Source organism: Scyliorhinus canicula, chromosome 2 (genome assembly GCF_902713615.1).
Source record: "Scyliorhinus canicula chromosome 2, sScyCan1.1, whole genome shotgun sequence".
NCBI classification, from domain to species: domain Eukaryota; kingdom Metazoa; phylum Chordata; class Chondrichthyes; order Carcharhiniformes; family Scyliorhinidae; genus Scyliorhinus; species Scyliorhinus canicula.
The window spans coordinates 232123294-232148340 of record NC_052147.1 but is presented as its reverse complement, the minus strand read 5'-3'; the positions used below and the strand labels follow the sequence as shown (position 1 = coordinate 232148340).

The 25047-nt window shown below is 45.3% G+C and overlaps 1 protein-coding gene across 1 annotated transcript in view; it reads left to right on the top strand.

Annotated features, from left to right (window-relative positions):
* itgb5 (integrin, beta 5) overlaps positions 1 to 25047 on the top strand; it is a 172701-nt gene that overhangs the window by 9471 nt on the left and 138183 nt on the right. The window contains exons 3-4 of the mRNA XM_038789778.1: positions 216 to 423; positions 2437 to 2686. Of these exons, the coding sequence (XP_038645706.1) occupies positions 216 to 423; positions 2437 to 2686 (458 nt within the window). The remainder of the gene's footprint in view (positions 1 to 215; positions 424 to 2436; positions 2687 to 25047) is intronic.

Genomic DNA, 25047 nt, shown 5'->3' with positions numbered 1-25047 from the left:
AAGTAATTTGAGAAGTGCACATGAAGGATATACTGAACAAAAAGAAAACCTAATGTTAGAAAAGCTTTATTAGTCCAAAGATGGCTTCGCAAAAACAATGATTGAGTTGTCTCCTCTAACTCATATTTTCTTTACAGAGTAATTTGTATCTGTCTCCCTGTGTCTATTGCAATTAATTTAGTTTTCTTATTTTCTTACCACTTTTTATCTTTAAGGAATTTGGCAACAAGGGAAGCATCTCTTCAAGATGTGACTTTAAGGAAAGCTTGATTAAAAGAGGATGCAAAATTCAGTTTATAGAGAGTCCTCAAAGCAGTATACTGATACAAAGAAACCTCCCATTGAGCAATAAGGGATCAGGATCATCACAATCAAATGTCATTCAACTCACACCTCAAAAGATTTCTCTGAAGCTAAGACCAGGTAAAGTGTTACATTCTCCTTTTGAGAAAAATAAATTCAAAGTTCCAGTTGAAAGCTAAAGGGATGGCATGACAAGATTTCATGTTTTAACTTTTTTACAGTACCAAAAGGACTAAAGGCACTTTTGGCTAAACACACATATATTTAAAATGCTCATGCCTGCCACACTGAAACACGAAGCACAGCATTTCTATGGTCAAATGCAACATATATCGTATTCACAAAAAAAAGTTGAAAGGGGCGACAGGGATTTTAAAAATGTGATTTATTTATAGTAATAAATAGATCATTCATACTTTAAACTGCGGGATAGAACTTTCCCCTTTTGCTTTTAACACAACTGAAAAATCCAGGGCAGGATTCTCCGACCCCCCCGCCGGGCCGGAGAATCGCTGGGGGGGGGGGGGAGGGGCGTGAATCCCGCCCTGCCGCCCCAACGCCGGCTGCCGAATTCTCCAGGGGCGGGAATCACCTTTTCAGTAAACATTGATGAGACTCTCTTGTAATAGACTAGCCAAATACTGTTGTTTGCTTTCTCCCAACCACACTGTGGGTGTAATTAGATAGTCCAAGAAGGTAGCTGGCCACAACTTTCTCAAGGGCAATTAGGGATTGGCAATAAGTGGGAGTCTTGCCAGCAATGCCCACATCCTATGAACGAGTGCACTTGTCCTGATGTTAATTCAGTTCCCAGAGTGGAGGCAATTGTGGGATTTTTTTTAGCTGGGTGTGGAACGTGGTCTGGTCTTGCAGTGTTGGTCATTACATCAAATGTGTGGAAGTGCAATGGGTCCATAAGGATGTACGTGAACATCTCCAGTGGGTGCACGCCACAAACCCTGAAGGATTTATATTTTTTCAATATCGCCATTCAATTTTGTACCGACCAGATCTCATTCAGTAAATAAAAATATAACAATTTCTGTCACATTGGTCTAATTTTAAAACCTTGAAATGATAGTTAACTACATTTATACAATAAAGTTACAATTTAATGTGAATTATTCATCCATAAAAATGTTTTCTGTAATCACCATGTCTCTTTTTCATTTTGTAGGTATGCTATCGCCTAATTTTCCCATATTGATCTCCATATTACAGAACTGCTACAGCCGATACAGCAGGCAGATAAATTTCTCCCAGGACTTAATAATAATAATCTTTATTGTCACAAGTAGGCTTATATTAACACTGCAATGAAGTTACTGTGAAAAGCCCTTAGTCGCCACATTCCGGCACCTGTTCGGGTACACAGAGGGAGAATTCAGCATGTCCAAATTACCTAACAGCGCCTCTTTCGGGAGTTGTGGGAGGAAGAAGTGGTGCTGTGACCTGGCCACTGTACTCACCACTGTCAAAATTGAGAGCTTTCCATATGTTGTGGGTGACATCAGCTGTGCTTCAATTTTAATGAGAGCACTGTGTCACCTTTTGATGTTATTTAAAGTTCTGAATGAATGCATCTGCTGAAGTGGCAATGGCTCACCCATTAATATTAATAATATTCAGATGAATAGAATTCCTACAGTGCAGAAGGAGGCCATTTGGTTCATCGAGTCTGCACTGACCCTCTGAAACAGCACCCTACCTAAGACCATTCTCCCGCCCTAGCCCTAACCCCATAACTCCACCTAACTGGCACATCTTTGGACACTCGGGGGGGGGGGGGGGGGGGAGTTTAGCATAGCCAATCCATTTAACCTGCACTTTGGAAACAGAATACTGGGATGGGGTGCAAATATTTTTCAACTTACTATGATGTAACTCTGCAATTCTATTTCTAATTATTGAATTTCCTGGCGCACCAGTTGTTTATGAATAGCGGTTTATATTTTTAGTCTTTCTGAAGTTAACTTCTCCTGCAAACAATGGAAATGTATGATAAGAGTTTGTTACTCTGCTGCAAGAAGTGACATGAAGGGAAAAGAAAAATTCAGTGAGCCTTAATTTATGATGTTGTGGATTCTACAAAGAATGTAAATTCACGAACATTGTTTCTATCACATTATATAGATGAAAAGACCACATTTCAAATGCAGGTGCGGCAGGTGGAGGATTATCCTGTGGATTTGTACTATCTTATGGACCTTTCCCTCTCCATGAAAGATGACTTGGACAACATCCGTGTGTTGGGTACAACATTATCACGAGAGATGGCAAAGCTCACCAGCAACTTTCGCCTGGGCTTTGGAACATTTGTTGACAAACCAACATCACCATTTTCATACACAGGACCCAAATACCAGAACAACCCATGTGTAGGGTGAGTCATGCTTAAGTATTTTTGCTGTGATTGTCTAAGTATCCTATTGAAATAATGGGGAGTCTGGCTGCACTCTAATTAAGTGAAGGATAGTAACACTAAGTGTGGTAGCGGACATGAAAAACTGCATTCTACCCACCAGCCCCAGTGGCAGGTTTTCGCACCATATTGCCCGTTCCTCAGCTCATTATGTACGTATGCATGCATGTGAAGCATGCTGGCAGGCTGCCTTTGATTCGCCTGCTCCGCCGTCAGTTCGCTGCTTCCTCTCTCTGGGCTTCATCTTTAAAGTACAGGTATGCAGGACTGTTCCGCTGATGACATGGCCCCGAAACTGAAGAAGGCGGATGCACCCAGATTCAGTAATGCCTCACTGGAGCGTCTCCTGGACGCAGTCAAGGCCCGCCACAATGTCTTCTAGCTCCCACTCTGGACACAGGACGTCCAGGGAAGAATTAAACCCGCTTGGGAGGCAGTGGCATCAGTGAACAGTGCCAACGCAGTCCACAAGAGGACAGCCATCCAATGCAGGAAGAGGATGAATGATCTCATCCGTGCCACCATGGTAAGCCAACCATCTGATCAATCTCGGCTCACTCACAAGCCTATCAAATATTCAATGACATCTCACTCACTGTCAGCTCAAGGGAAATCATCTCTTACTCTCTCCCACACCTCACATCTTCAGCTGGCCTCACCTATTCTGGAGATTGTGTCCCCATGCCGTCCATGGCTCCCCTTACCACCCCACAAGCCGGCAGCCTTATTATCTGCCCTAGCATGCATCTTTTTCACACTCAACCCGTCTGTCTTTATTCAGGACAAGCTGGTGCTGGGGGAGGAGTGCCTGCCACCAAAGTCCTGACAGAGTTTGAGAATCTAGCCATCGAGCTGGCCAGAGAGGACATCAACCGCGCCAACAGTGAGGTTGAAACGTACTCGCAAGCGAGGATCCTCCACCAGCTCATCCCTTAGAAAACCATACACTCTGTGTGTTGTCCTGTTTTAGATTTGCCTGCCATGCACTAATTATCTCATAGTCACCTATGGAAAGCACCCAACGGTATCTACAAGCCTAATTCCCAGTCCCGAGGACACAACAGATGAGGAACTTGAAGAAAGTGCCATTGGAGATCCATAACAGCATTCACCCCCACCCTCCACCACTTCAGAGAGACATGCCTCAATGGGACCAGGTTCTAGAGCAGGCTTGGGATCATGACCCGGTGAGCACAGCGCACAATCTGGTCCACTGCAGGCAGTGACATCCGAGATCGCCAGTTCTCCAAGGACTGCTGGAGGCCAGAAATCTGAGTCCAAGTCAGATGACAAGCCTATGGACACGATCCTAACTCAGTTGGTGGAGCTGATTACCCGCTCTACACCTTGGGGGTTCACAGCCTACACAAAAACTGGACAAAACTTGAGGGGCGAGATTCTCTGACCCCCCCCCCATGGGTCGGAGAATCGCTGGGGGGGGGGGGGGGGGGGGGGGTGGCAGCATGACTCCCGCTCCGGCGGCGGCTGCGGCACCATTTGCAGTGCCCCCCCCTGCAATTCTCCGGTCTCTGATGGGCTGAGTGGCTGCCTGTTTTTGGCCAGTCCCGCCAGCTTTGATCAGACCAGGTCTGTACCGGCGGGTCCTGGCTCTGAGGGCGGCCTGTGGAGTCCTCAGGGGAGGGGGGTTGCGTGGGGGGATCTGTCCCCGCGGGGGGCCCCTAAGGTGGCCTGGCCCGCGATCAGAGCCCACTGATCTGCGGTCGGGACTGTGCCGTGGGGGCACTCTTTCCCTGTGTAAAGCTCCGCCACGGCCGGCGCGGAGAAGAAACCCTCTGCGCAGGGATCATGCCAGCGGTTCTGGGAACGTGTCAACTCGCGCTGGCTGGTGGAGGCCCTTCGGCGCCGGTTGGCGTGGCGCCAACCACTCCAGAACTGGCCTAGCCCCCAAAGGTGCGGAGTATTCCTCGCATTCCGGGCGGGTCGCACCAGAGTGATTCACGCCACTCTTTGGCGCCGGCACAGCTCGCCCTGCCGGATACCGGAGAATCCCGGCCATAGTATTCACTTAAAGACTCTTTATTTGTATTAATATGTCACACAGACTTTAAACACGATAAATGTCACAGACTGTTTCATCATACAGACTCTTTAATCAATATACTAATAAACGTTGCTCAACTCACGAATTAAACTGGAGTATCACCCTAACAAAACAGCTGGCTAAGCTCTTTTCCAGGGGTACTTCAATGATATCTGAGCCACTGACTGAGGGTCGTCTTCTGCAATGGTTGTTCCCAGAGTTTTCACTCCGGAGGCTTCAATCTCTTGTTCCTTTATGCCAATTTCTACAGCTTTCTCGATTTTTCAATGGTGTATGTGCAATGATGCTCATGTCACTGAGAATCTTCTTGATGTCTGGTAAACAGTTTCCACCTTAACAGTCCTTTGAAACCACAAATGCCAGATGACCCTCTTGCTCAGGGTCCACAAATGTCTGCGGTTTGTCTGGTTTCAACGTCCCTTGCTTCTTTTCGCGACAAGTTTTATGCCAGAAAAACTGGCATCAAAGGGACACGAATTCCCAGCCCTGCAGACGGCTATCAGGGACTCGGAGTAGATCACTCAGATTTTGCTGCAGATACGGGCCCCCGCACTTCCGGGTCGGAGGTCGCGCATGCGCACGGCGGCGGCCTCCAGCGGCCATGCTATGCTCCATGATGGACTTGGACCACGGAGCTTGACCCAGAAAAGAGACTCCTTCTCTGAGGGTTTGTGCGACCCTCAGTCCCGCACAAACATTCCCCGGCCACCTATAAGGCCCCCCCCCCCCCCCCCCCCCCCCCCCCCCCCACCCCCCCACCCCCCGGCCACCGATCAGTCCGCCCCTGACCTCGGCGGCCAGAGACCGAGCCCGCAGCCGCCACGCGAGTATCCCAAATGCCTGGAGCACATAAGTTCCACGCTGTCGGGACTTCGGCCAGAAGGGACAGAGAAAGGGTTAGGGTTAGGGTTAGAGCAGAGGGCAGCAGAGCAGAGCTTCTGATTGGCTGTTCCGGGGAGATTTGCATACGTGCAGTGCGGTCAGTGTAAGTTGAAGGTGCACCTGCATCAGTGACCCGAGGAGTTCGACGGAAGGTGAGCATCCAGCAGAGGGCAGCAGAGCAGAGCTTCTGATTGGCTGTTCCGGGGAGATTTGCATACGTGCAGTGCGGTCAGCGTAAGTTGAAGGTGGTTTGTGAAGGGGCTGTTCTCGAGTGACAGCTTTACCCGAAACACTACTTACGTAGTGTCTCCCATCCATCCTCCTCCTCTAACCAAAAAAAAAAGCTCTGTCCGTTGGATTGCTCAACTAACAAGTTTTTTGTTTTTTTATTTTTCATTAGTTGGGAAGTTAGTTCAGTGGGAATGGAGGCTAGGGCAGTTGAATGTTCCTCCTGCAGAATGTGGGAGGAAAGGGTCACCTCTCGTGTCCCTTCTGACTACATCTGCGGGAAGTGCACCCAACTCCAGCTCCTCAAGAGCCGCATTAGGGACCTGGAGCTGGAGCTGGATGAACTTCGGATCATTCGGGAGGCGGAGGAGGTTATTGAGAGGAGTTATAGGGAGGTAGTCACACCTCGGGTAAAAGAAGAAAGTAGATGGGTTACCGTCAGGGGAGGCAGAGGGAACCGGCAGGCAGTGCAGGGATCCCCTGTGGTCGTTCCCCTCTATAACAAGTATACCGTTTTGGATACTGTTGCGGGGGACGACTTACCAGGGGTAAGCAATAGGGCGCAGGTCTCTGGCACAGAGTCTGTCCCTGTTGCTCAGAAGGGAAGGGAGAAGAGGAACAGAGCACTTGTCATTGGGGACTCCATAGTTAGAGGAACAGACAGGAGGTTCTGTGGGAACGAAAGAGACTCACGGTTGGTGTGTTGCCTCCCAGGTGCCAGGGTTCGTGATGTCTTTGATCGTGTTTTTGGGATCCTTAAGGGGGAGGGGGAGCAGCCCCAAGTCGTGGTCCACATAGGTACCAACGACATAGGTAGGAAGAGAGATGGGGATTTGAGACAGAAATTCAGGGAGCTAGGGTGGAAGCTGAGAGCTAGAACAAACAGAGTTGTTATCTCTGGGTTGTTACCCGTGCCACGTGCTAGCGAAGTAAGAAATAAGGAGAGAGAGGAGTTGAACACGTGGCTACAGGGATGGTGCAGGAGGGAGGGTTTTGGTTTCCTGGATAATTGGGGCTCATTCTGGGGTAGGTGGGACCTCTACAAACAGGATGGTCTTCACCTGAACCAGAGGGGTACCAATATCCTGGGAGGGAGATTTGCTAGTGCTCTTCGGGGGGGTTTAAACTAATTCAGCAGGGGGATGGGAACCTAAATTGTAGACCCAGTGTACAGGATGTTGAGAGTAGTGAGGTCAGGGATAGGGTTAAAAGTTCGAAAGAGGGCACCGGCAAGCAGGACGCTGGTTTGAAGTGTGTCTACTTCAACGCCAGGAGCATCCGGAATAAGGTGGGTGAGCTTGCAGCATGGGTTGGTACCTGGGATCTCGATGTTGTGGCGATTTCGGAGACATGGGTAGAGCAGGGACAGGAATGGTTGTTGCAGGTTCCAGGATTTAGATGTTTCTGTAAGAACAGAGAAGATGGTAAAAGAGGGGGGGGGTGTGGCATTGTTAATCAAGGAAAGTATTACGGCGGTAGAAAGGACGCTTGAGGACTCGTCTACTGAGGCAGTATGGGCCGAGGTTAGGAACAGTAGAGGAGAGGTCACCCTGTTGGGAGTTGTCTATAGACCTCCGAATAGTCCCAGAGATGTAGAGGAAAGGATTGCAAAGATGATTCTTGACAGGAGCGAGAGTAACAGGGTAGTTGTTATGGGGGACTTTAACTTTCCAAATATTGACTGGAAATACTATAGTTCGAGTACTATAGATGGGTCAGTTTTTGTGCAGTGTGTGCAGGAGGGTTTTCTGACGCAGTATGTAGACAGGCCAACAAGGGGCGAGGCCACATTGGATTTGGTACTGGGTAATGAACCCGGCCAGGTGTTAGATTTAGATGTAGGTGAGCACTTTGGTGATAGTGATCACAACTCGGTTATGTTTACTTTAGCAATGGTCAGGGATAGGTATATACCGCAAGGCAAGAATTATAGCTGGGGGAAAGGCAATTATGATGCTATTCGACAAGATTTAGGAGGTATAGGATGGGGAAGGAAACTGCAGGGGATGGGTACAATCGAAATGTGGAGCTTTTTCAAGGAACAGCTACTGCGTGTCCTTGATAAGTATGTACCTGTCAGGCAGGGAGGAAGTTGTCGAGCAAGGGAGCCGTGGTTTACTAAGGAAGTTGAAGCACTTGTCAAGAGGAAGAAGGAGGCTTATGTTAGGATGAGACATGAAGGCTCAGTTAGGGCACTTGAGAGTTACAAGTTAGCCAGGAAGGACCTAAAGGGAGAGTTAAGAAGAGCGAGGAGAGGACACGAAAAGTCGTTGGCGGATAGGATCAAGGAAAACCCTAAGGCTTTCAATAGGTATATCAGGAACAAAAGAATGACTCGAGTAAGATTAGGGCCAATCAAGGATAGTAGTGGAAAGTTGTGTGTGGAATCAGAGGAGATAGGGGAAGCATTAAATGGATATTTTTCGTCAGTGTTTACACTGAAGAAAGACAATGTTGTCGAGGAGAACACTCAGGTTCAGTCGACCAGGCTAGATGGAATTGAGGTTCAAAAGGAGGAGGTGTTAGCAATTTTAGAAAATGTCAAAATAGACAAGTCCCCTGGGCCAGATGGGATTTATCCTAGGATTCTCTGGGAAGCCAGGGAGGAGATTGCTGAGTCTTTGTCCTTGATCTTTATGTCGTCTTTGTCGACAGGAATAGTGCCGGAAGACTGGAGGATAGCAAATGTTGTCCCCTTGTTCAAGAAGGGGAGTAGAGACAACCCTGGTAATTATAGACCTGTGAGCCTTACTTCGGTTGTGGGTAAAATGTTGGAAAAGGTTATAAGAGATAGGGTTTATAATCATCTTGAAAAGAACAAGTTGATTAGCGATACTCAACACGGTTTTGTGAAGGGTACAAACCTTATTGAGTTTTTTGAGAAGGTGACCAAACAGGTGGATCAGGGTCAAGCTGTTGATGTGGTGTATATGGATTTCAGTAAGGCGTTTGATAAGGTTCCCCACGGTAGGCTATTGCAGAAAATAAGGAAGTATGGAATTGAAGGTGATTTAGCGGTTTGGATCAGTAATTGGCTAGCTGAAAGAAGACAGAGGGTGGTGGTTGATGGCAAATGTTCATCCTGGAGTTCAGTTACTAGTGGTGTACCGCAAGGATCTGTTTTGGGGCCACTGCTGTTTGTAATTTTTATAAATGACCTGGAAGAGGGTGTAGAAGGATGGGTTAGTAAATTTCCAGATGACACGAAGGTCGGTGGAGTTGTGGATAGTGCTGAAGGATGTTATAGGATACAGAGGGACATAGATAAGCTGCAGAGCTGGGCTGAGAGGTGGCAGATGGAGTTTAATGCGGAAAAGTGTGAGGTGGTTCACTTTGGAAGGAGTAACAGGAATGCAGAGTACTGGGCTAATGGCAAGATTCTTGGTAGTGTAGATGAACAGAGAGATCTCGGCATCCAGGTACATAAATCCCTGAAAGTTGCCACCCAGGTTAATAGGGCTGTTAAGAAGGCATATGGTGTGCTAGCCTTTATAAGCAGGGGGATTGAGTTTCGGAACCACAAGGTCATGCTGCAGCTGTACATAACTCTGGTGCGGCCACACCTGGAGTACTGCGTGCAGTTCTGGTCACCACATTATAGGAAGGATGTGGAAGCTTTGGAAAGGGTTCAGAGGAGATTTACTAGGATGTTGCCTGGTATGGAGGGAAGGTCTTACGAGGAAAGGCTCAGGGAATTGAGGTTGTTTTCGTTAGAGAGGAGAAGGCTGAGAGGTGACTTAATAGAGACATATAAGATAGTCAGAGGGTTAGATAGGGTGGACAGTGAGAGTCTTTTTCCTCGGATGGTGATGACCAACACGAGGGGACATAGCTTTAAATTGAGGGGTGAGAGATATAGGACAGATGTCAGAGGCAGTTTCTTTACTCAGAGAGTAGTAGGGGTGTGGAACGCCCTGCCTGCAATAGTAGTAGACTCGCCAACTTTAAGGGTATTTAAGTGGTCACTGGATAGACATATGGATGAAAATGGAATAGTGTAGGTCAGATAGGCTTCAGATGGTTTCACAGGTCGGCGCAACATCGAGGGCCGAAGGGCCCGTACTGCGCTGTAGTGTTCTATGTTCTAAAGGCTGAGCAGGCCTCTGGCAATGGTCCCAGGCGGTGCGGCGTACTGCCAGAGTATGCCGCTTTACGGGGCCCGCAGAATTGGAGAACCGGCGCCAGTCTCGATTTCTTGCAGGAACATGGTTCTCCGCCCCCGCGCCGGCCGCGCTTACGCCGCAAGGGTGCAGAGAATCCAGCCCACTTTATTTTGCTTCGAACCTTTCATGTGATTCACTATGGTAGGTTTTGTGTCTGGACACCTGTTGTTTCTATCATTGTGCACTTTTTATTGTAGTGCTTGACCAGATTTCCCATCATGCGATCTGGTTCAGCTTCAAGCTGCAGCGACGATCATGGGAACATCAGGAAGGGATGACGGCTGCATTCAGTTTGCAATGGACAGTGGAGGAGTCCGTCTGCCTTCAATCTGAGGCCATAGCGCCGGCAGGCCATCACACTGAATTCAACACTGGCAGGATGACAGCTGCCAGGGAGATGTTGGTGCATAATATTGAACCTGTACTGCTGTAGGAGCAGCACTACATCGCTGTAGCCGTAAGTGCCATCCACCAGTGGCTTTGCAAGAGTGGGTGGCAGGGCATCTAGATCTCGCACGAGCTACACCTTCTCAAGCAGTCAGCCAGGGGCACTCGGGCATCATTAGGAAGGAGGATCAGCCCTGGGACTCTGTCCGATCCAAATCCCTCCTTCTGACCCCATCACACCCAGCTCCACAGGCCGAGGAGGGTGCACCCGCTCCAGAGCAGGACACCTAAACCAGGAAGGATTTCGCCAGGGTAGCAGGACAAGCATCAGTCATCAGGATACCTCCATCTGCGCTGTGGATGTCAGGAAGCACCAAGAAATAGCAGCAAGAAAACTCCAGGAGCCCAATGATGGCACAGGTGTTCAAAACATGATGTACACCTATGTAAATAGAATCACACCCATTTCAATTCTTCTCTTGTGTATGCCTCTTTTTTCTGATGAGCTGTGTTGCTGTCATTTAAGTTTGATACCATAGTCCCTTCCCCACATATCGCAGATGTTGCTATCATGGGTCTTTTATCTATGTAGTGTGCTTCCATATCAACAGTTTGTGGCCCTTTTGCACATCATCCTCAACATATTAGTGATGCATCGACCTTAATGTTAATTATGCTTTTGGAACAAACTTGGTTCACATACTTTGCTGGGTCATGTCATCTTTATTCCTGGCTGTGTCTGATTGAAGCACAGGTATTCTCTGACATATCCCACACGGGACTTATGGGGGTGGGAATAATTATCTTCCCCGTGGTTCGAACTAACGAAACAACAGAAATGTTACAGCAGGAGACCATTCAGCTCAGCGTGGGATGTCTCCAGATTCATCTGAAGGAGGTTCCAGCCCGTATGCAACCTGTGGGCGCCGGTCTCGGCGTAGCTGCAGGCAGCAGAAGGGCTAGTGCTCCAGGTGCTCAGGTCAAGGTAGGCGTCAGCTCCGGGGCCGGGCCTTGCATCTGGATGACCCAGAGAGGCAGAGGATGAAGCTGAGATGCAGTTAAACTGTTTGGCAGTGCCCCCTGTGGCCTCCTTTCGAGTTCCGATACAGGTAAATAGATCTTGGAGTACGAGCTCCCCCACTGAGGGGTGGAGGAACTCCATTCAGCCTAGACACTGGGAGGCTCATTCACTGCACTCTAATACTACATTCTTGGGAATCTTCTTTTTCTTCGGCGATCACTCGCTACCGAGTATGATTGTCCACCTACGATACTCCGTGTCACTTGTCATGGGTATTGTAGGTCCTTGCGCGGCTGATCAGCCCAATCCTAGAGCTGCATCTCCGATGGCACACTTACAATGTGTTTCCGGGAGGTGGAATTGTTCCTTGGACTCAAGATCACTGGTATTCCTTTCTCGGGTTCCTTTTCTGGACCTCCTCTGGCCGTCGGGTATTCTCAAAGAATTATGTAGCTTCAATCAGGAGGATCCTGCAAGTATGTCTCTTCTGAGCAAGGGTCTCCCAGGCATTGGTGTCTATATTGTTTTTCTTGAGGTAAGCCTTCAGGGAGTCTTTAAAGTGCTTCCTTTGCCCACCGATTGTTTGGGAACCTTTCTTTAGCTGCACAAAGCTGATTTGCTTTGGCAGCCAGGATTCTGGCATCCTAAGCACGTGGCTTGCCCAGAGGAGTTGGTTTTGGATGATTGTGGCTTTAATAAGGATATGGAGAGTCCACACAGAGTAAAATAAGAAACAAAAGTTTTATTTACACAAATGATATGTACTCGGGAGCACGGGGAAGATAAGTATTCCCACCCCGTCGGTGCCATGCAGGATATTACAATGGCCTCGATTATGGTGCTGTTGGCTCTTACAAGGAAGCTCTGTTCGTGCACCCGTTCTCCCAACAGATGCAGTAAATCTGTCTCAAATAGCGTTGCTGGTACCTCTCCAGGGCTTTGAGCTGTCATCTGTACGTGGTCCAAGTTAAGACCTGAGGGCACATGTTCATTCAGGATATTGGATTATTTGAGGGCTGCCTGAAGATTTTCTTCACTGAATTTTCGATTGCCAAATTTCTAACAGGCTTTTGGAGCTTGTCCATTTGCCCAGTTGCTCTGGCGTCCATTATGACTGGGGAATTTCCACACTGAACAAGGGGTTAAACCCAAGTGATCGATTTCTGCCACTCTGCGGGATTAGTCTCAAATGAATGGGCATCATTGTTTCACTTTTCTGATTCCCTGCACTGTCATCAAAAGGTTCCTAACATGTCTCAGCTGTGCCTCTCTCCTCATTTGAGAATGCACAGTTCATTTAGGTCCCACTTTAATTAGCTCCCCCTCTGGAGTGTACCCACTGATTATAAAGAGAAATATATAAAATGGGTCATTTTAATATTTGGTTTGTTTTGAGAATATGAACATTTTTGTTTGGTAAGTATTACTGTCACTCGGTTATTAATTTGCTTTTCAATAAATTAGGTTGCCAGTTAAAGTTTAAATCCAAGGTTTGTTATGTCATTCCATAGCTTCTCAAAGTTGTGAGGAGGATCCAGTGGTGACATGGCTAGAACTACTAACCCAGATTGTCTAAAAAATGTTTTCCGTTTGTTATCCTTAGTTTGCAAACAGAATTATCTAGCTATAATGGAACATGTAAACTGTTAATAATGTAGAGGGTGAGGGCTCACTGTAAAAGTATCTGAAACACCGAAACCTAAAATGTATCCTGAATAAAAAGATCCAAAAATATACCATTCTGTTCGGATCTTTACCCAGCTACTTCACCTCTTGAGAAAAGATTCTGGAGGTTTCTGCAAGCTCTTTGATGGTAAATCATGCAGAATTCCTCAATATCTATTAAACTTTTACCTTGTGTTAATTATCCTTGCGAACTGTGGCCCAGATCTTCCAGTCAGTTTGGATGCTGCAAGCATTGCCACTGCCAGTGAAGATTTCTGCGACATGTATTCTTGCACAGCTTTAGCGAGGACTTCTGATCCTGGCTGCAGCAATGATGGGTCAGTCCACCCATTTCCGTAGAAGATCAATGAGCAAAGGAGAAGCCGGGCGAAAAGAAGGCATTCTCCTTTTTTTTAACAACACTAGCTGCCATACTTGGGTAAGTTTTTGAAGGTTCCAAGTCTTTCAATGGGTGAATGTGTCAGTGAGTGCTGGGTGCATGGGTGTGAGTGAGTGAACATTGGATGTTTGAATGGTTGCAGTTGTTGTGTGGGTAGGGCCGGGAGTAGTTAGTTGCAGCGTTTGGGTGGGTGGAATCGGTTGTGGCGCTTACACTGACTAATCACTGAGTTAGACCAGGTATTAAGCAGCATAGCATTACATGGGTAAGTGCAGATAAGTCCCACATGTCACTGAGTCTTTGTCACTGAGCACAGTATCGGAGATATTTGTCAAGGGTTCCGGGCAGTGGAAATCAGTACATTGGAAGTTTAAGCTAATTTCACAATGTGTGGGTGCATCAAGATGTCCACGAGGTCCTGTCAGCCTTCTCCCAATTTAATAGTTCAGATACTGGAAGATTTGGGACTGTATGTCTTGACACAACATTTACAAGGACTCAGCAACTTAGGCATCATCATGAAATAAATCGTTCGGCCGTTAATATCTGTTTTTCATAACGTAGCCATTAAAACAGAATAATTTAAAAAAAAAATTGAGATCCAACTTCATTTTCTTTGCTGTTTGAACATTTCTGGGGGTAAATTTCTGCACGATAGCATAAAATGGCAATAGAAAATCAGCACTCTGTTTTGTGCGCTTTTTGTCAACTTCAATGCTGAGTGTAAGGTCGGCTGCCAATATTTAGTGCCTGTTTTGCACTCCCAACCAAGATTAACTCATCCCTCTGATTTTGTTGTAGTCATATTTATAATGTTTATAATAAGAGCATTGCACCGTGTAGCAATTAGTTATTATTTGACTACTCAGGTGCAGCTGTGTATAACTTTATATGATGCTTTAAGAGCACAGAGTTTAATCATTGGGCTCTTTATAACCTTCCTTTTTCATTTTATTAAAATTGGTATTATGGAATGTCCTCCCCCCTAATTACTCTCTGTATAATTGTTGTGACAAAGGCTGGAATTTTCTGTCCCTATCTTGGCAGGCCTGACTGTAAGAGATTCAGCGGCCTAGCCAAAAGACGATTGTCTTTCTGCGAGGGTGGACAATCCCAGCGGCGGGAAGGGCTAGATAATCCCACCCAAAGACAGGACACCAGGGGAAGAGCTACCATGAAAATGATCTGTCCGATTATATTACAACATTGTTTGGGATAAAGAAAGTGCTTTTTGTGAAGTGCTCAGGTATTTTCCTCGATGAACAGTCGCGACTATGTGCTATGAAGATGACCAGTGAACACTACTGAACAATTTTTGTCAGTGTTTTGTTCCTCTTGCCTCCTTCCCTGAGGGTTTTGACTTTAGTTGATTCCAGTAGAGGCATTACAAGAGTATGCAGTAGGAAAATTTATGACCTTCAGTTACATGGTGTTGACCTCCAGTTGCCACAGTGCGGCATGCCACTCAGAAACAGATTACTTTAGGGTAGCAGAATAAAGTGTGCCACTTCTGTGATATACAGGCTTGTATGACCCTACACCTACTCTTGTTTCTTGTGACTGCATGATATCTGTATGAACATCTTTATGTTTGGAGATAGAATTTCAGATTTAGTTTCACAAGAGTAAAATTCTTATTCCAATAAATATGGCAGGTGAATATTCCTTCAAATAATTTTCCCTTACATCAATGGTGCTTATGCAATGTCATTGACGACTTAATTCTTTCTTTGTGCATCCTCTCTGTTTTACTTGCACAGCAACCGTCATTACAAGAAATAAGTTTATGTAATGAATTTAAAATGTATGATCCTTAGTTATAGCTTGAAGCGTATCTGGGGAAACTCTTTCATAGAGATCTTTTTGGGTCTAGGTTTGTTTTCCCTCTTTAGCAACTTGTGCGTTACCAGACAGATCCATTTCGTAGTGAGCCTGGAAATCCACAAACCTGACAATCAGGAGTCGATCAAAGCTTGTGCAAGTAAAATATCTTTCCGCAAATGATTTGTGTTCTTTTTTTAAATATTCAGAAGACATTCAGAAATAGCCGCTGGGCAGAATTCAATGGACTTCAACCAGTTTTTTGGCCTTCCCCCTGCTCTCCTGCCCCCCCACTGACTGTCCTCAATGAATGAGTTAAGAAGTTCAAGGGTGAGGGTGAAGCCTCACAAGTTACCCTTGTCAGGCTGTGGCGAGAAGGCAGGTTTTATAAGGCTGCGAAGAGTCTGTACCAGGTTTATAGAAACAAAAACTTACTTCATTTTACTACTACTGTATTATTTCTTTAAAAAAAACATTTAGAGTACACAATTATTTTCTTTTCCAATTAAGGGGCAATTTAGCATGGCCAAACCACCTAAACTGCACATCTTTGGGGGGTGAAACCCACGCACACATGGGGGGAATGTGCAAACTCCACACGGACAGTGACCCAGGGCTGGGATTCGAACCGGGTCCTCAGCGCCGCAGCCCTAGTGCTAACCACTGCACCACATGCCTCCCCCAACAACTACTATTATATACAGTTCCAGTACCTCTCTACTGGGTCTTCACTTGTCAGTGCCTTGCTGGCCAACTCTTATTTATACATAGCCAGAGGCTCCCTGTTCCCTTATTGGGGGAGCTTATATTCTGCAAAGTCCATGGGGTGTTAATCATTCCCGCCCCATAAGACCCGTGCGGGTTACAACAGCTGGGTTTCTCCCTCACTGGCCCCTCTCTAAGCCTCTCCATCAAGAACACTCAGTTCCCCTCTCAGGTTTCCTCTCCTGACACTCCCTGGCACTTACCTCCATCCTGATTCAAGAACTTCAAACACTGGGAGCTGCTTGTAATCCCAGCAGTGGCCATCACTCCTGGCTGAGGGACCCAATATCCCGACTCTTTGGGTTGCAGTGTGAAAAAGGCCATTACCTGTTAAATCTTGACCATTATTTCACTGTGTGAAATGCTTTGCAGTATCCCGGGCGACGCAAATACAGTGCTGTGTAAAAGCAAGTTCTTCCTACTTTTTCTCCTCGATCTCCTGCCTGGTTCAAGATCGCAAGAAACTGCAGCGTGTGGTGAACTCAGCCCAACGCATCACACAAGCTTGTCACCCTCACATTGATTCTGTATACACCTCCCCGCTGCAAGAGGAAGGCAGACAGCATTATCAGAGACTCCTCCTACCCAGGCATTGCCTTCTTCCAGACCCTTCCATCAGGCAGAAGGTACAGAAATCTGAAATAGCTTCTTCCCCACAGCTACAAGACTCCTCAACAACTCCCCCTAGGACTGATCTGTCCCTGTAAGAACACTATTCATGACCCCCTATGCTGCTCTTGCTCATGTATTTGCTTTCTTTGGCCCCTTTTTCCGAACTAACCCATCACTTTGTCGATGTACAATGTACTCTGTTGATTGTTCTTTTTTGTCTACTATGTACATACTATGTACATGCTTGGCCGCAGAAAAATACTTTTCACTGTACTTCGGTACTTGTGACAATAAATCAAAATCAAATCAAGTTAATCTGTTGTATTGCTCACATTTAGGTTTGGCAGCATGTTTGTGATATTTAACTGCTAAGGTGGAATTGTGTTTTAACTTGCCCTTCCTCTTTAAATCCACTGTTTCAGGTAGTCCCTGAGGGAATGCGTGCTAAATAGGCACATTCTCAAGATTTTTAGAGTGTACCATTATTTTGTTGAAACTTATTTTCAAAGCCAGTTAATAAGTAGCTATTACTGATGCACGCTGCCTCGCTATTTGAAATTATGGTGCAGAACAGTGTTTACCATCTGGGCAGTCCCAGTTAATAAGTAACATAAATACACCCTATTGTTCTCTACCTTTCTGAATAACTAGTTACATAGTTAAAAGACGTGAATTACACTGTTGAGCCAAATTAGTTGGAATTGTTCTCAACTAGGGCAGCACGGTGGCGGAGTGGGTTAGTCCTGCTGCCTCACGGCGCTGAGGTCCCAGGTTCGACCCCGGTTCTGGGTCACTGTCCGTGTGGAGTGTCGCCCCCACAACCCAAAGATGTGCAGGCTAGGTGGATTGGCAACGCTAAATTGCCCCTTAATTGGAAAAAAAATGAATTGGGTACTCTAAATTAAAGAAAAGAAATATTCTCAACTAATTGTAGTATCCTAATTCTCACTTTGTTTCACCCGTTATTGCTTATGTTCATTCCCTTGCTCAGATTTTTTTTCTGCGCCTATGGGCAGAATTTCAGCTTCCAAGGAAGGCAGGATTGGGTCAGGGCAGAGTAGGTTGGTTCAGGGTGGGTGCTGTTAAAGGCAACAAAAGAATATTGGGCAGAATTTCCCCATTTTGGGACTAAGTGTCGTGGTGGGGGTGGGAACGTGGAGTGCTTTGGCAGTTCAGACTCTCACATCCTAAGCAAATAGCTGGCTCAGAAGAGTTGTTTTCGGATGATCATGGCATCGATGCTGGTTCTCTTGGCCCACTCAAGGGCTCTGAGGGTAGTACACCTGTCTTCCCACATGATGAGGAGAATCCGTTGAGGGTACCTCTCCAAGGCCTTGAGGTGACATCTGTACGTAGTCCATGTTTCTGAGCCATAGAGAAGAATTGAGAGGGCGACCGCAGTGTACATCTTCATTGTCACCATCCTGCACCTTGTCAAGAGCAAGTTTCCCAGTGAAGTGAACATTGTCTACGTGATGCACACAAGGATCTTGGTGTCAGCATTGATGTCGCGGTCATCAAAGATTCTTGTCCCTAGGCATCCGAAGGAGGTGATCGTGGATTGGATACAATGTTGGATCTCCGCATCGATGTCTGCCTTAGAGGAGAGGTGGCTCCCAGGTATGGCAAATTTTCCACGTTTGGTAGGGTTTCTCTGTTTGTCTTGATGGAGGGAGAGACAAGATCTTGCGGGGTGGATTGGTACAGGGCTTGAATCCTCTTGAGGTTGAGGTTCATTCATTGGTATGGCTCTGCAAAGGTGTCAAGTGAGGCATGGAGATTCTATTCTGAGACAGTGGAGATGGCGTTGTTAGCCACACACTGAAACTCCATGAGTGATGTCAGTGTCGGTTTCTTCTTGGATTTTAACGGGTTGAGGGTGAAATGTTTCCTGTCCATTCTGTAGACGATGTTCACTTCACTGGGAAGCTTGCTCTTGACAAGGTGAAGTATGGTGACAATGGAGATGGAGAAAAGGGTGGGGCGATGACGCATCCCTGCTTGACTCCAGTCTTGACTTAGATGGTCTCGGTCTTATTTTTGTCGGCGAGGACTGTCCCCGACATCTTGTCATGGAGGAGTCGGAGGATGTTGATGAATTTCTCAGGACAGCCAGCCTTTGACAGGGTCTTTGATAGCACTTTCCAACATACATTGGAATAGTCCTATTGTAAATGGTTTAGAGGGGCGAATGTCTAGAAATGTATTCGGGTGGTGGTAAAAGGCTGTTTTGAGTAACTGGAGGCCGGTGTCCAGGGATCCTTGCTGTGTCCCTTTGTTGTTTGGTTTTTATATATATAATATAGAACATAGAACAGTACAGCACAGAACAGGCCCTTCGACCCTCGATGTTGTGCCGAGCAATGATCACCCTACTCAAACCCACGTATCCACCCTATACCCGTAACCCAAAACCCCCCCTTAACCTTACTTTTTAGGACACTACGGGCAATTTAGTATGGCCAATCCACCTAACTCGCACATCTTTGGACTGTGGGAGGAAACCGGAGCACCCGGAGGAAACCCACGCACACACGGGGAGGACGTGCAGACTCCACACAGACAGTGACCCAGCCGGGAATCGAACCTGGGACCCTGGAGCTGTGAAGCATTTATGCTAACCACCATGCTACCATGCATATATACACACACATCATGTAGACAAGAACGCAGGGGGAATGATAAGCAAGTTTACAGATGACACCAAGATTGGTAGGGTGGTTAACAGTGTAGAAGAGGGTCATAAGTTACAGGAAGATATAGGTGGGTTGGTCAGGTGGGCATCAGCTGTGGCATAGAATAAGAGCAAGGAGGTTATTTTGGAGCTGCACAGTACATTGGTGAGGCCACAGCTGGAGTACTGTGTCCAGTTGTGGTCATCTCACTATAGGGAGGAGATGATTCCACTGGAGGGAGTACAAAGGAAATTCACCAGGCTGTTGCCTGGAATGGAGCATCTTGGCTATAAGGAGAAACTGGATAGGTTTGGATAGTTTTCTTTAGAGCAGAGAAGGCTGAGGGGGTTATCATTGAGGTAAATAAGATTATAAGGGGTTTGGACAGGATAAATAAGAAGCAGCTGTTCCCCTTGCTGAAGGGGTCAATCACAAGGGGCATAGTTTTACGGTGAGGGGCAGGAGATTCCCTGGGGATTTGAGAAAAACAATCTTCACTCAGGTGGTGAGAATCTGGAATGCACAGCCTGGGAATGTAGTGGAGGATGGAAACCTCACAACCTTTAAAAAGCACTTGGATGAGCAATTGAAACACCATCACATTCAAGCATACGGGACAAGTGTTGAGACAAGTGGGATTAGCACGAGATTATGGGTAGTTATTGTCGATACAGACTCGATGAGCTGAAGGGCCTTTTCTGCGCTGTATGACTCTATGACTTCTGGTTTGACTGAGTCAAAAATCTTTGTCACATCGATGAAGGTCATGTGGAGTGGTTGATGTTGCATTTCTCCTGAAGTTGCCGAGCAGTGAAAACTATGTCTACTGTTCCATGGTTTGGGCGAAAGCCACAATGGCTTTACGGAAACATTTCTTCAGAGACAGGGAGACGGAGGCTAGCGAGGATTCGGGCGATGATCTTCTCGACGATGGAGAATAGGGAGATTCCTCGGTAATTCCCACAGTCTGTTTTGTCTCCTTTCTTGAAGATGGTGTCAATGACGACATCCCTGAGCACGGCAGGAATTTCCTCTTTCTCTCATCTTCATCAACAGCATGTGGAGATGACGGGTGATCTCATCTCCTCCAAACTTGAAAATTTCTTCTGGGATCCCATCCACTCCTGCAGCTTTTCCATTCGTCACGTGTTTAATGGTGGCTTCGACTTTGTCCACGTTTGGTGGGAGTCCAAGATCATCTTTGATGGGGAGTTGGAGGATTTACTCAAACGCATCCTCATCTATGGTTGTATCAGGGTTTAGGAGTTCTTTGAAGTCTTCTCTCAATCGAAGGCCAATGTTTTCTTTGTCTGTCAAGAGAGTTTTGTCCTTCCTCTGCACCGGTTTAAGGCCTAGGGTGTTGGGTCCCTATATTGCCTTGGTAGCATTGAAGAAGCTCCGGGTTTTATGCTTGTCAGCGAGGAGCTTTAGCTCCTTAACTTTCTCAGTCCACCATTGGTTCTTGATTTCCCTAATTCTTCTTTGTACCTCTGTCTTGGCTAATTGATGAGCTCTCCTTTTGGCTTGCTGGTTATGTTGTTTAACAGGCATGGAGAGCTCTTCTTGTTGACAAAGTCTTGGATGGTGTGGTCGTTCTCGTCTTGGTGTTCTTCCGCCTGATCTGTTGAGGACTTGAGGACAACAGCTTTTAACTACCCTGCAATTTAGGGACATAGGAATTAGTAGCAGAAGTAAGCAATTCAGCTCTCGAGCCTGCTCCACCATTCAATCAGATCATGGCTGATCTCTTCCTGGTCTCAATCCACCTCCCTACCTGTTTCCCATAACCCTTTAACACATTTTTAAATCAGACGTACTCAACTTCATCTCAATTTCCCTGCTGTCAGCATTCACTACACCATAGGAGCAGCTTCTGCAGCAGTGGTATGGACTTCCATTGAGGAATAGCAGAAGTTTCAACAGCAGCAAAGTTTCATCCACGAGCCAGACCAACAGCTGCAGCACCAGCAGCACTAGGAACAGCAACAACAGCAAGCACCAGCAGTTTGCTGCACCATCAATCATGTGCTGCTTCACAGGAGAAGAGGAATGAACACAGAGCTTCGGGTCGAAGGAGGGATTAACCGAACACAGGGTATAAAGCAGGGAGCAGCATATCTTCAGGCGATTCAGGCTTTCACAAAAGCCCGTGGCTATCGTCTGCAATAAATTCTTTCAAGAGGATGATCTGATCATGGTTGGTCATTATCAAGGTCATCACAGCCCTGAATATCTTTGCCTTTCACCTACTTCCAGTGAAATGGTGATGGCATCTCTCAATGTGCTGCCCGTATGTTATTTTCCAGGTTACCCACGTATTATTTGTCAAAGCCATGTTGCCCACTTTGACGCGGATGAGGCCAGCCAGACACAGGAGGCTGTCAGGTTCAATGTAGTGACTGGATTTCCAAGAGGAACACGAAGAAATCAACAGCACACATTTGGCATCCTCCAACCTGTCCAGAGTCTTCTTTAATCACAACAGATTATACTCCTTCACGATTCAGTTTATGATTGAGCATGTCTGCACTAGTTATCCAAGGAGGTGCCATGCTTCATTCATTGTGTCATCACATCTCCTGCAGGTGTTTGTCAGCACTTGACTTCTTGGAGACGAGGGCTACCATCTGAAGACCTGGCTGATGACTCCTGTAAGGAACCATATCAGCGCTGGCAACCTCCACAACTTCCAGCCATGCTTATTTCCTTTGGGTAAATTTATAAGAAACTGCAATTCCCTTCTGGTCATGATCTCTTCCAGCATAACCTCAAGGGAAGTGTCAGAAAACAGGGAAAGAAGGCTTTCCACGCCTACCTTCCATGTCCTTGCCACACCAAGTTTTACCACAAACATTTTAACCTTTGCCATGGTCCTTTTAAATAGAAAGCTTCATTCACAAGGTGCTGGTCATCATCATTCCCATATTCCGTGCTTGGTCGATAGACCCAGAAGAAAGATTCTAATCCTATGACTGTGTTAAAGAACCACAGTAAATCCCGCTGAGAGAACAATTTCTAGCCCTGCTACTGGCTTTCATGTTGCACGTGAGTCTGTCCAGATAACATTTAATTAAGTTTCTTTACATCTAAACCCTGGGTTATGAACCTGTTTGCTAATTTAAATAGGTATTTCCTATCCACTCTGTCTGAACCCCTCAGAATTTTATACATCTCAGTTAAATGTCCCCTCAGCTTCCTGTGTTCTAAAGATAACTATCCCAGCCTATCAAATCTTTCCTCACAGCTAAAGTTCGTCATTCCTGGCAATATTTACATAAATCTCCTCTGTATCCCCTCTTGTATGTTCACATCCTTCCTGTAATGTGCTGTCCAGACTGTATGCAATAATCTAGCTGCAGACCAACTAGTTCCCCCAGGATCAGTTAGTTACTCCCACTTCTCCTCAGCTGTACAATATTAAAATGTCTACCAAAATATCAGGGACTCTATTAGACATAATTCGTTTTGAAATAGGTGGCATTGCCATCTGTTTGGTCAACTGCCTTTCTGGGTGGACGCTTATGAAATTTGATATATTCTGAATCTTCCAAATTTAGCAGCACTTTAAAGGTGTGAGGTTGTGACTGAATGAAATTGTATAGCTAAGTAATTAATGAATTTTGAAATCTATATGGAAGTGACTGCATATATTTCACTAAATTATAGCAAAAGTCATCGGCTTAAGATCTGTTGACCAATCAGAACATTCCAAAATGATGAGACATTTTATGAAAGATAAAATCACTTTGGTGATGTGCAGTTCTCAGTCCGTGAACAATTCATGAATTCTGTACTGTGTGCTAACTTTTTTCCCAGTCCTAATGTGTACCAAAAGTTATACTGTCGTTAAAATGCAGGTACAGTATCTCCATTGCAAACAATACAGTCAAATCATGCTATTATGCCACAATACTCTAAATGGTAAAACTAGTAAATTTTATGAAGTTGATAATATAAACCAAGAAACACGACTTTATGCTTGTCTGTAAATTTGTCTGTTGCCAGTGAATAGCTCTTGAATAATGCTTCAGTTTGATTCCAGGCACCTATTTTACATAAATATAAAAACAAATGACTGCGGATGCTGGAATCTGAAACAAAAACAGAAAATGCAGGTCTGACAGCATCTGTGGAGAGAGAAGGAAGCTAACGTTTCAAGTCTGCTTTGACAAAGAGTCATCCAGACTCAAAGTTAGCTCCCTTCTCTCTCCACAAATGCGGTCAGACCTGCTGTGTTTGTCCAGCATTTTTGTGTCTATTTTACATGTTATATGTAAACTACACAAGTCAAATATACATTTCAGTATTCATATGCACGAACGGATTGCAGTTGCTCCATTTGAAATGTTTGGTAGCACAAAGCTACTGTGCTCATTAATTCCAATATCCTCAATAAAATGTCTTAACTCCAATATTATTTTCAGTTTAAATCTGCCATTTTGCTGTGATTCAAACTCAATTTACTTTTTAAATTGGGCAACAATAGTTAAAATGAACGTGATATGCGATTCTTCCAAAATAACAAAAAATATATTCCTGGTTTGTCAAATCCTTGCTGTTAGTTTATAGTCGTAAATTATTATTAATAATAATAATATTTATTGTCACAAGTAAACTTACTTTAACACTGCAGTGAAGTTACTGTGAAAATCCCTGAGTCACCACATTCTGGCGCCTGTTGGGTACACGGAGGGAGAATTCAGAATGTCCAAATTACCTCACAGCCTGTCATTTCAAATGCACTCAGTGGTATTATTTGTAATCAGTTCATTGATAAAAGAATAGTAACATTTTGAAAGGGGCTCAAATATTTTTAATATCAACATTAATATCTTAGAATGTCAATGATTACTTCAGCCACCTTCACTCCAGCGACTTTAGGGATAAAGTGCTTATACTTAAAGGAAACTTAAACGATCAACTGTTTAGTTCTTCTGACTAGAATTCTGAACATTTTGGTTTTAATTAACAGTCATTGTTTATTTAAATTAAAAAAATGTTCTTATATTATTTGCGATTTGCATGTGAATTTTTCCCTTTTTTCCATTGTTTTTTCCCATATTAGTTTGATTCATTTTAACAACAAATCAAGTATTTGTCGAATTCACATGAGAATGTAACTTTGCCAAAATTCTCCTCATATTTATTATCGCCAGTTATAATAATTGAAAGCAGATTTTTCCTGCAGTTCTCAGGAAGGGTAGAATATGCATCAGTATTGAAGTATTATTGAGGACTGCATTGAATAACAGACGTCTAATCCTAGTCCTTCTCATAGTTATTTCAAGAGCAGTTTTGCTTGGTGAAGACCAAATTTTTTTTTAAACCATTTTTATGGATGTTTTTCCATTTTAACAAATAACGCAACAAAACCACAGGAATGGTACAGCACAGCAAAAATGTATCAACGAGCATAGATACAGAGGAGGACAGAAAAACAACAATACAGCTTCCCAGTACAACTACTGAACTCAACTTGGTGTCTCTATATGCACTACCAGAGAATAAAGGAGAGGATAAGGCCCCGAAAACATGGTAAAATGGTGTACTTTCCTGTGCTGCAATTGCTCGCAATGATTACGAAAATTCAGGACAAGACCTTGGCGCCATGTTTGGGTGTTCACCAAAACATATCTCCCTC